Genomic DNA, 11,815 nt, shown 5'->3' with positions numbered 1-11,815 from the left:
AGCTGGGATTACAGGCGCCTGCCACCACACCCGGCTAATTTTTGTATTTTTAGTAGAAATGGGGTTTCACCATCTTGGCCAGACTGGTCTTGAACTCCTGACCTTGTGATCCACCCGCCCTGGCCCCCCAAAGTGCTGGAATTACAGGCATGAACCACCGCACCTGGCCAGAAAGTTAAAATTTTAACTTTTTCAGTGCTCACAAAAGTGAACTAGCAAAAAATAAAGAACCAACAACAACAAATAACTAGCAAAAAATAAAGAACCACTAACAACAAATAACTGATTAAGGGTCAGATATTGCTCTAGGCATTTTTCATTAATTAACTCAGTTATTTCTCACAACAACCCTCTTCAGAAGGTTACTATTATAATCTCCGTCTTACACCAAGGAAACTGCAATACCGTTAAAACATACAGTTAAAACCCATTCAGTCACAGAGCAACTAAGTGGCAGGGGCAGGTTTCAAACCAAGGCAGTCTGGCTTCCAAAGTGGTACACTAACCACTTTGCTATATATGTCTCTTATCAGGCATCCATTAAATGTTCATAAAACCAAAAAAAAAAAAAAAAAATCATAAAATAGTCTAACCCAAATCACCTATTGATCATACACTGCCGAAAAGGCTTCTCATTAAAACAGGTAATTATAAGATTATCAACATTTTCTATTTGGGATTTTATTGAATACAGTATTCAATAAACTGAATACAGCTCTAAGGCTTGGTAGTTATAGTGGTCCTTAACAGCAGTTACTGATGATACAATTTTCAAAGAAATATTTAAACTGAAATTACAAATCAAGTTAATTTCAACACAAAAGTGCTATCTGAATGTTAGGTTGGACACCTAACATTTAAATTTGAGATAAAATTTCAGGTTTTCTCTGTAAGTCTGAATAACTCTAACCAAAAAGAGCAATAATATACCTTTATTTTTAATGCAGAGTCACTATGGGTATGAGTTTTAGAAAGTTTCCTCATTATCTCAGCTCCAGTTACGGGTCCGGAGCTACCAGGTGGAGGTCGGTTAGCTGTTCCTTCTAATAGCATTGTGTGTTCACTGACTGTGGCTGAAACAGTTCAAAAGAATAAGTGAGCAATAGATTATCACATATTTTCTTGAAACATCAACCCCAATATTTCTAGTTATATAATGACACTCAACTTTCATATTCCTTGACAAATATTTATTTTCTCCCCCACCCCAATCTTCTCACTCAGTTTCAAGAAGGGAACAAACGGCTTTTATTCAGACTTTCACATATTCCATGCAAATGATACTCAGACCAAAAGCCAATTCAACTAAGCTCAAGAAAGTACAGACTGGTCATAGATTAACAGAGGGATTTGCAGATAATTGGGATATTCAGTGTACTGGTTTTCAAACTTTTGTGTAGATTTGAAATTTTTTAAAATAAGTAATAAACAAAATCTACCCTATTCCTCATAACTCATTTATTTGTTAAATATCAAGTTATTTTTAAAACTAAGCTTGGTAAAGCTTTATATATCAATGTTCTAAAATCTCTAATTTTAAGACTACTCTTTCAATATTTTTTTCAAAACATCATAACATGCATTTCCAGTAAATATGATAGGTCATGATAATAAAAATTAATCTTTCACAAAGCATTAAGGTATGCAAGTACATTTCATAAATGCATATCCACTATTGTTCTGACACAGCCATTTTGTTGACAAAATTGTAGGTTGAGTGCAGGCCCCCAAGGTTACATAAATTCAGGATCAAGCAGGCATCAGGTAAAAAGACAAAGGCCCCTTTAAAATACCATGGCATAGGGAAGACGATAGACAAATACAAATTTTAAATAGAGGTTTATGTGTTTCATTCAAAACGTTCTACTTACATTAAGACATCTTTGTCCTGGATAGATCTGGAGAAGTCTACTGTATTTCACAAAACTGAGCTTATAAAATCAGGTCAGTATGAAAATTCCTAATCATTATCACTTATTTGGCTAATAAAAATCATACTTGTATACTTAAGCCATGACCATTTTCCAATTTGGGACATGAATTATTAAAATTATCACAAGTACCATGTTAACAAGTATGTAATATCTAAAACTGCTTATATTAGTAATTAATTAATAACTGTGAGGAAAAACAAAGGGTCTTGACATTTTTAAAGAGGTATATTAACTTATTAATAAAAGATGCATAATATCTAAGCAAAAAACATACAGCAATTGCGTTGAGTAAGAAAACACCCTAATTGTGAAGTGTAAGAAAGTACTCAATAGAGGCTTACAAAACTACCTGCATCAAACTCAAATTCTGCTCCATCAGCACTGGTATCACTTTGAAGACCACCCCCATTGTCCAATCCAAGTCCATCTTCATGTTCATGGTCCATAGCTATTTGAGGTTTCAGAGGCTGAGCTGGTCTATGTAAGCTAACTCCTTTAAAGGCTGGTGTCACTACAATAAACTTCATCCACTGCCTTGCCAGTGCAACTAAACCTTTCTTCAAAGTTACCAAAGCAGGAAGTCCATCACTCTGTAACAATAATGATGTGGTTAGAAGTAATAATATCAGTTACCATTTAAGTGTTTTGCATGTATTTATTCAAATATCATAATTCCCATTTACAGATAAAGAAACTAAAACTTAGATGTTAAGTAATTTGTTCAAAGTTACCCAAGAGAGTCAGGATTTCAATTATATGTAGACTACAGAATCTAATCTCTAGATACAACATTTCATCTTTGTGTCACAAAACAACACAACAGCACAGGTCAATATGATACCAGATGTAGGATACAAAATTGGAATTTTCTTTAAGAGGCATTCAATCTACTTTACTTATTTTGCCTAAGTGAAGAATCAAAATGTACTTTGAGTTACTTGGAACATTCAGTAAGCAAAGAGGAAGTAAAATTATTTCCTTCAAAGATTAGATAACTACCATTGTTTTAACATTTAAAAAAATAAATTACTATAACTTATGTAGTATGCTAGACATAGATGAATTTGTAACTGCCTTGAAAGTTAACTGTATTATCAGTAATAATTATATACTTTAAAATACATTTTATTCCACATGTTGACGATTATAAGAAAGAAACTTTTGGCTCTTTTCCTGTTACCTTAGTCTAATTACCTTGACTTAGCCTAAAGAGAAAAATATCTAACTCCTCTTCATCCTGCTTCCTACCATTCCTCATTTTAGGAGAAATGGTTAATTTGATTGAAGAGCACTATTTACTAGAGGGCAGGAATCACCCTGTTTACTTTCTGAGGAACACCAAGTCCACTAGCCTGTCCTTTCATTCCTAGCCTCACATGAGGGCCATGTTGTGCCTCTTCCTCTTACATGGAAAACACATCTGGCAGAGCATCCATCCATGGGAAACGCCTGCCCTGTTCAAGCTTCTCTACCTATAACTACATAGGCAAGTTAGGCTTACACTGTAGATTTTCCAGTCTTCAATTCACAGGGAGGGAGTAAAAAGCACTACACCAGCCTTAAGTCTAAGTGTCTTTTTCAAATCCAACACTTACTAGAGATTCTTGACTTGCCTGATGAATGTCTTGACTGGCCATTAATAATACTGATACATTGGTCCTTAATTTGACTAAAGATTCTTGTGTGTCCCCTATTGGCCAGCAGCTTGAAGAAGAGAAGAGAGATCCTAGAACTTGTAAAACTCTAATCATCATGTGTTATCTGCTTTTCTAAAGGCAGAGATGGATTGTATTTATTTTGTGCAATTATATATTCTCCCCTCAATCATCAATTAGTCCCTGTTTCATCAAACTGTATGTGAAATTTGGCTCTGGTGATTATTCTCTTGCTTAAAAACTCTTTATACCTTTAGCTTCCAAGACATCAATGTTTCCTGGTTCTCCTACCTCTTTCTTTCCCTTCCCATCACTCCATGTATCCCTATCCAACGACCTACACCCCCTTTGATTTTGGCACTCTTCAGGATTCCATCCTTGAGCAGTTTATTACTCAACATAGCATTCCTGGAAATCTCATCCATGTCTACAGCTTCTACTAACACCTTTATGCTAGCAACTCCCAAATCATTAATCTGAGCACACTCTTTGTCTATAGACCCGTATTTCTTTTTTTTTCTTTGTTTTTGAGACAGAGTTTTGCTCTTGTTGCCCACGCTGGAGTGAAATGGAGTGATCTTGGTTCACTGCAGCCTCTGCCTCCCAGGTTCAACCAGTTCTCCTGCCTCAGTCTCCCGAGTAGCTGGGATTACAGGTGTCAGCCACCACACCCAGCTAATTTTTTGTATTTTTAGTAGAGACAGAGTTTTGCCATGTTGGCTAGCTCGATCTCGAACTCTTGGCCTCAGACGATCCACCCGCCTCAGCCTCCCAAAGTGCTGGGATTATAGGTGTGAGCCACTGTGCCTGGACAATAGACCTGTATTTCTAACCATTCTCACATGCATCTCAAACCCTGTGTATCAGTGGTCTACCAACAGAATAGAGAATTCCTTAAAACTAATGTAGTTTCAGTAACTTACCATTGTAGCATCATCAATGATGGAGTAATTTGCCTGGTGCAGGTAGTGGTGTAGTATATTACATAGTAAACACGAAGGATTTTCTTGGAGAAAGCGAGCAACTTTCGTAAGTCTGTTGTATTTACTTCTTAGGGGAAAATGTACACTTTTATTCTAAAATCAAGAAACAACAATAGATTTAGAGTGATGGCTATGAAAGAGCCTACAAATAAAAGATATTCAGTAATTAAGAACTTGTAAGTCATATTTTCCAACAATGATTAACAATAAGGGGTCATTTTCAATACTAAAGTTTGTATAATACCTTATTTAAAGACATACCTCTAATGCTTCTGTCATTATGCATCCCATAACAGCACAAATTCTCAAGGTTCCCTCAGTTTCCAATTTGTTTAAGGATGACTTGAGTTGGTCAATGGGAACAAGCCATGCACCAACAGCTGGCGTTGCAGTGCTTAAAAGGTTCAGCTGCCTTTTAACATAAATAAAAAATTATAAAAACAAGTGTCAAAATTTGTATTTCAAACAATCCCCCATACATACTGTACTTGGTGGTTGTTTTACTCAGGCAAAATTACTTCATTTTCTTTTTGAGCACTGATAAATTATGAAAGCAAAACTAAGAAATGTAAAAAAATTGGACAATAGAAAAGAAAGAAAAAAAAAGCCTGTCAGAGATAAAAAGAGTAAACAAAAGTCTAAGGGAGAGGAACATATAAAAATAAAAATAAAGTACTATGAAAGAAATTGGGTCAAACAAGGTGAGACTAATGTCTACAAAACATATGAAGTTAGAATGATGAAAAAGTTGCAATCTTAATACTATATATACCAGAAAAGTAATTTTAAAAAATATGAAACAGAATTGTATTCTATTTAAAATAAAGAAACATCAAGGGATAATACTATATTTTAAAAACTCTTTACCTAGAAAATGCATGTGTGTGAGATCTCACATTGGTGGGAGCTGCAAAACTAAACCAAATTTCTTTAATGGTCAACTTCATGCTACATGAATCTGGAGGAGGAGGCATCAGAGGTAGATCTTTTTTCAAATCATCAGATTCGACTCCTTCATCCTATATAAAATAGAATGCCAAAAACTTATTAACATACAGCCCTTAAAACTACTAACACAGAGGCTAATGTTTTCAGTGCAAAACCTTTTCATCAAATCAAGTCTGGGAACGTCTGTACTTCTCCTTTATGTTTGAAGGATATTTTTGCCAGATATACTATCCTTTGAAAAGTGTTCTTCCTTCAGCACTTAAATATGTCTTGCCACGCTCTCCTGGCCTGTAAAGATTCCACTGAAAAATCTGCTTCCAGTTATATCAGAGCTCCATCGTTATTTGTTTCTTTTCTCTTGCTGCTTTTAGGATCCTTTACTTTATGCTTGACCTTTGGGAGTTTAATGATTAAATATCCTGAGGTAGTCTTAATTGGTTTAAATCTGCTTGGTATTCTCTGCCTTCTTGTACTTGAATACTGATATCTTTCTCAAGGTTTGGGAAGTTCTCTATTGTTATCCCTTTAAATAAACTTTCTACGTCTCTTTCTCTACCTTCTCTTTAAGGCCAGTAACTCTTAGATTTGGCCTTTTGAGGCTATTTTCTAGATCTCGTAGGCATGCTTTGTTCTTTTTCATTCCTTTTTTCTTTTGTCTCCTCTGTGTGTTTTCAAACAGTCTGTCTTCAAGCTCATTAATTCTTTCTTCTACTTGAACAATTTTGCTAGTAAGAGACTCTGATGCATTCTTCACTATGTCACTTGGATTTTTCAGCTCCAGAATTTCTGCTGGATTACTTTTAATTGTTTGTCAAATTTATCTAATAAGATTCTGAATCCGTTCTCTGTGTTACCTTGAATTTCTCTGAGTTTCCTCAATACAGTTATTTTGAATTCTCTGTCTTGAAATTTCTCCGGGATTAGTCCCTGGTGCCTTATTTAATTCATTCGGTGAGGTCGGAGTTTGCTGGCTGTTTTTGATGCTTGTGGATATTCATCAATGTCTGGGCATTGAATAGTTAGGTGTTTATTGTAGTCTTCACAGTCTGGGCTTGTTTGTACCCATCCTTCCTTCTTGGGAAGGCTTTTCAGGTATTCAAAGGGACTTGGGTGTTATAAGTTTTTGGCCAGCACAGTCGTATCTGCATTAGGGGGCACCCCAAGCCCTGTATCACTGTTCTTGCAACTTATAGAGGTACCACCTTGGTGGTGTTGGATAAGATCCAGACGATTCTCTAGATTACCAGACAGAGGCTCTTATTATCTTCCCTTACTTTCTCCCAAAGAGAATCTTTCTGTGTGTGTGCTGAGCTTCCCGGGGCTGGGAAAGCAGTGACACAAGCACCCCTGTGGCTACCACCACTGGAACTGTGTGGGGTTAGACCTGAAGCCAGCATAGCACTTTGTCTCACCCAGGGCCTGCTGTAACCACTACCTGACTTCTGCCTATATTTGCTCACAGACCTAGAACTCTACAATCAGTAGGTGGTAAAGCCAAACAGGCTTGTATATTTCCCTTCAGGGTGGTGAGTTCCCCAGGCTCTGGGCAGGTCTAGAGATACTATCCAGGAGCCAACAACTGGAGACAAAAACCTTATAAATCTACTTGGTGTGCTATTCTACCATGCCTGAGCTGGCACTTATATCATGAGACACAGACCTTCCCACTCTTCTCTCCCCTTTCCACAGGCAGAGAATCCTAACCCCATGGCCACCACCATCACAGGCCCAGGGGTAGTACTGTCAAACTACCACTGATGTTCACTTAAGGCCCAAGAGCTGTTCAGTCAGCATGTGGTGAATGCTGTCAGGCCTGAAACTCACCCTTCAGGACAGTGGGCTCCTTGCTGACCCAGGACAGGTCCAGAAATGTCATCCAGGAGCCATGTCCTGAAATCAGGGACCCCAAGAGCCTGCTTAGTACTCTGCATATTGCAGCCACGCTGGCATCAAAGGCACAAGACAAAGTCCCCTTTACTTTTCCCTCTACTTTTCTCAAGCAGGAAGAACGTCTCACTATAGCCACCACAGCTAGGAATGTGCTAGGTCATACCTAAACCAGCACATCGCAGAGTGTCACCCAAGGCCCATGATGTACTACCTGGGTACTGCTGGTTATTCAGGGCTCAAAGGCTCTTCAGTCAGCAGGTGATTGATCCTGCAGGACTGGGTCCTTTCCTTCAATGCAGTGGATTCCCTTCTGGCCTAGAGTGTGTCTAGAAATGTTGTCCAGGAACTATGGTCTGGAATGGAGGTGTCATGACTCTGCTAAATACTAAATGATGACGTCTAAAAGGCCACTAAACACAATTCTGGAGCTCAAGTAAAGAGCTGGTGCTAAAGGTGTGGCCAGTGGGAAAGAGAAGTGTCATTAAATTACGGAACTGACCTAGAAAATGAAATTCATCAGGGAGCAGACAAATAGCCAGAAGAAAGGAAGAGCCAACAACAGAACTTGAGGAGACCACTACATTTAAGAAGAAAAAATTCCATAAGGAAATGGACCAATAAAGTCAGAGAACCCAAAGAAAATAATGTTAGCAAATTCAAGGACTTTCAGCAAGGAGAGTAGGATCTGAGAGATCAAGAAAGATGCTTGAATTTCTGTCAAGTATTTTAGTAGGTGAAGGAGAAGGAAAGAACAGCTAGGCTCATCGCAGCTCTTCTGTCCAGTGAGTAGCTATTGTATTTTTAAATTTCCTTAATTAAAGTGATAATACATCCCTCAAACATTTCCAAAGACCCCAAAACAAAACAGTGATTAAACTCATTAAACTACACATTAAATAAAAACAAATGTTTTAAAAATAAATCCCTAGGAATAGGTGAGTATACCCATGATTACTAGATACCCATACTAGACTTCCTAATTAAAAGGTGGTTTCTTTGGAACTTTTTCCTCTCCAATTGGCCTAATTTTCAAAGTGACCAGAAATATATGTACATATGTTTTAGAATAACAGTTACTACATTATGTACTAGATACTGAGCTAAGCCCTTCATATGTACTGTCTGCTTCAATCTTCACAACACTGCAAGGTCAGTATCATGACCATACTCCTATTACAGGTAAAGAAACTTAGGAAAAGGTAAGGAACTTGCCCCAGGTCACCAGTTAGTGGCACAACATTTCAACACAAAATTTGGAATATTTTTGTTGTTGCTGTTACTGTACTCATCACCACCCATGTAATTCTACCATAATAAAAATAAAAAGTGAGTTGAATATAAGGTACTAATCAGAACTCTTAACTGAAATAAGCAGACACCAACAAAAATATTTAGAACTGACATAAAATACTACCAATAACAAAATGACTTCTGTTAAAATCCTCTAAAACCTATAGGTGGGCTTCTCTTAAATTTTATTAATCTATTAATTCAACAAATATTTATTAAGTATCTAATATGAGCAAAGCATAATGCTAGGACTATGACGAATATAAATATATCTATGATATACTTCAGAAATTCTATTCTAGTAGTATACTCAGCAACATACTTTGACTAACATTTAAGTAGATATCATAAATCCAAAATAGGGAAAGACAGGCAAATACACTCCAGAAACTAATTTTGAATTGCGTATGTAGTTTTCTTTGTTATTTTTCTAAAGCACCATTATTATTGTTATTAGAAAGTCACTGACCTGTTCATCTGAAACAGAATTTCCATTTAAGTCTGAGGAAGGGCTTGTCCGGTCACATGGAAGATTATCATCAGAGACATCAGTATTATAACCACTTCCGGTTGGAGAATCAGAAGAATTATTGGATGTCAGCACTCCACCCCTTTCTGTGTCACTAGCTTTACCCATAATTCCAAAACTGTTATATAAAACAGCACCAGACTGTCTTCCTCCTATAAAAATAAAAAAAAGTATTTATTATAAATGGTGGAAAAGTATCTTAATGCTGTACTCTACAATATCTGTATACAATTTCATAAAGACTATTTTTTTCTCACCAAGTCTTTGCCCTTATCTATAAAAGTAATGTATCATTGAATTATCAAGTAAATAATTGTAGGCATATACAACTACTGTTATTTACAGTAATTACTATTTTATATATTACTAAACCTAAAAAAAGTGTTATACACATATCAACCTTCCTTTTTGAGATATTACTCAATAATATATAAGAAAGCATATATAATTCTAAGTAGATATTTTTCACTGAATAAAGAATTTACAGTTTTTATATGCTGAATAAAGAATTTACAGTTTTTATATGCTATATAATTATAGAATTATATGCATAATTCTACTGATCAAAGATCCAGTTTTCCAAGATGCAAAGCTTCAAAAAATTGGGTGGCTTTATATTTTATTTGGGAATTCGTTCTGGAAAACATATTGTTTTTTTCAAGCTCTACCTAGTTTTAAAATCACATAATGGAGGAAAAGTTCCACTTCGGCAATTGGTATGAGGCACTCACCCCTGGTAAATAATCCCAGATACCACAGTTTCTGCTTTATTATGTTGATTCAGGTTACTGAAAGCCATGATTGTTCAAAACATTTCTGCAATATAGGGCAAATTTGTCCCCAACTTAAGCAGAATTCAACAAAAAATGCTTGCCTTTTATGGTTAAATTTTCAAGTCCACATTCAAACATTATCCATCCCCATTTTTCTTGGCTGGGACCTATTCGAGTTACATCTGGAACAGCTTGCTGATCAGTTTCATCCACAAAAGTAAATTCATCCAACTCTTCAAGAGTAAACAAAACTTTGGACTTCTCAAAAGGAATAGCAGTGATTGCACAGGTCCCAATGTCTATTATCAAAAGAGAGCAAAATGACCATTTTTAAAGATGTAAGTTTACATTTAAAAAAAAAAAAATTGGACATCTGGCACACAGGTTGTCTTTAAAAGATGTCTCAGTGCTCTGCCGAAAAGATAGAAAAAATAAACAAATGAGCTAACTTTTAGAATAATGCTGCCTAAGAGGAAGAAAAGAAGATTTTATGATTAACAAGTTGCTCAAAGATAGTATGAATTTGTTTCTGAATGATTACAGGATATTCTAAAAAATATAAAGTTAAAAATATCCTAAATAATTCATATTCACAGTAGTTTTAAATACTTTCATCATCTCACAGAATAAAAAAAATTTCAATTAATTACCAAGCCTTAGGAAAAACATTATTTTCTAGGCAAATTATAGCTTTTACTCAAAGACTGTTTTATACTAACATATTTTATATAACTACAATTTATCATAGACCTTGTCATGCTTCCATGGCTTACAGATACACCGTGGAAATTAACATCCCAAGTGCCTGGGAGAAGTTTTACTTTATCTTACTTTTTTCTCTCTCTGATTATCGCTAATGAATAAAAAAAATATATATTTAAAACACACGTAAATTCACCATTCAAGGATAACTTGTTTATATTTGAAGTACACTGCCTTCTAGCCCTTTAGAGATCACTTTGCAAACCCAGCTTTGGTTCCCATTTTTCATGCAACAGTAAATAATTTCCTCAGGTCATTAAAATTTTTTCAAATATATAATTTTAATAGCTATATAAAATTCCATCATATGGAAATGACATTCTTTCCATTTATAATTAAAAGGTGTTATTCAGAGAATAAATATTCACCTACATTTTCTTATAGTTTTCTCATTATTTAGTTTTTTTGTATTTGTCTTTAATCCCATACATATCCAGATGTATCAAAGTTCAAAAAATTATGAAAAAGTACACAATGAAAAGCCTCTAACAGCACAACCAGACACCTAGTTCCCCTCCCTATAAGGGTAAAAATATCATGAGGTAATTAAGTATCCTTTGGCAAATAACTAAGCTACATATAAGCAAAGACATCTACATTTTTGCCATATTTTTACAGAAATGTCCACCTTGGAATTTCGTTGGGAGTTTTGTCTTCAATGAGACTTTTTTCTGCATGATAATGCCTTCCAAAATTATATAAGGTTCTGCTTATGGTCTGTGTAATACCCAGTGCAAACTGGTTACCCGTGCAAACTACAGAGCTGATAAAAGTGTCTTCACTTAAGCCACCACATTTTTCACCAGTTTTAGGACTACAGATCTTAGGCAGTCATGAAAAGTCCCTTGAAAATCTCAGGTCAAAGGCTTTGAGCCTCATACCTGGGATGAAAAAAATAAGCCTTGAGAAAGTCAAAACATATATACAGACTCAGAATGCAGACAGGATCGTGGAAACTTCAGAACCTATAAAATACAGTAAGCAAATTCAAGGAATTCATTTGTTTATTCATTATTCAGGATTGGTCACCAGTCCCACATAAAGATTTCAG

At 35.7% G+C, this 11,815-nt stretch overlaps 1 protein-coding gene across 1 annotated transcript in view; it reads right to left on the bottom strand.

Moving 5' to 3' along the window:
- The window catches only part of KIAA1109 (KIAA1109 ortholog), a 194,850-nt gene that overhangs the window by 101,816 nt on the left and 81,219 nt on the right, over window positions 1–11,815 (bottom strand). The window contains exons 33-40 of the mRNA XM_011948638.1: window positions 10,452–10,468; window positions 10,104–10,301; window positions 9,170–9,381; window positions 5,440–5,591; window positions 4,834–4,984; window positions 4,513–4,665; window positions 2,284–2,524; window positions 931–1,073 (exon numbers count right to left, since the gene is read on the bottom strand). Of these exons, the coding sequence (XP_011804028.1) occupies window positions 931–1,073; window positions 2,284–2,524; window positions 4,513–4,665; window positions 4,834–4,984; window positions 5,440–5,591; window positions 9,170–9,381; window positions 10,104–10,301; window positions 10,452–10,468 (1,267 nt within the window). The remainder of the gene's footprint in view (window positions 1–930; window positions 1,074–2,283; window positions 2,525–4,512; window positions 4,666–4,833; window positions 4,985–5,439; window positions 5,592–9,169; window positions 9,382–10,103; window positions 10,302–10,451; window positions 10,469–11,815) is intronic.

This window comes from Colobus angolensis, unplaced genomic scaffold, assembly GCF_000951035.1.
Source record: "Colobus angolensis palliatus isolate OR3802 unplaced genomic scaffold, Cang.pa_1.0 Scaffold280, whole genome shotgun sequence".
NCBI classification, from domain to species: domain Eukaryota; kingdom Metazoa; phylum Chordata; class Mammalia; order Primates; family Cercopithecidae; genus Colobus; species Colobus angolensis.
Note: the sequence above shows the minus strand (reverse complement) of the source record. Positions and strands in the feature narration are given on the sequence as shown.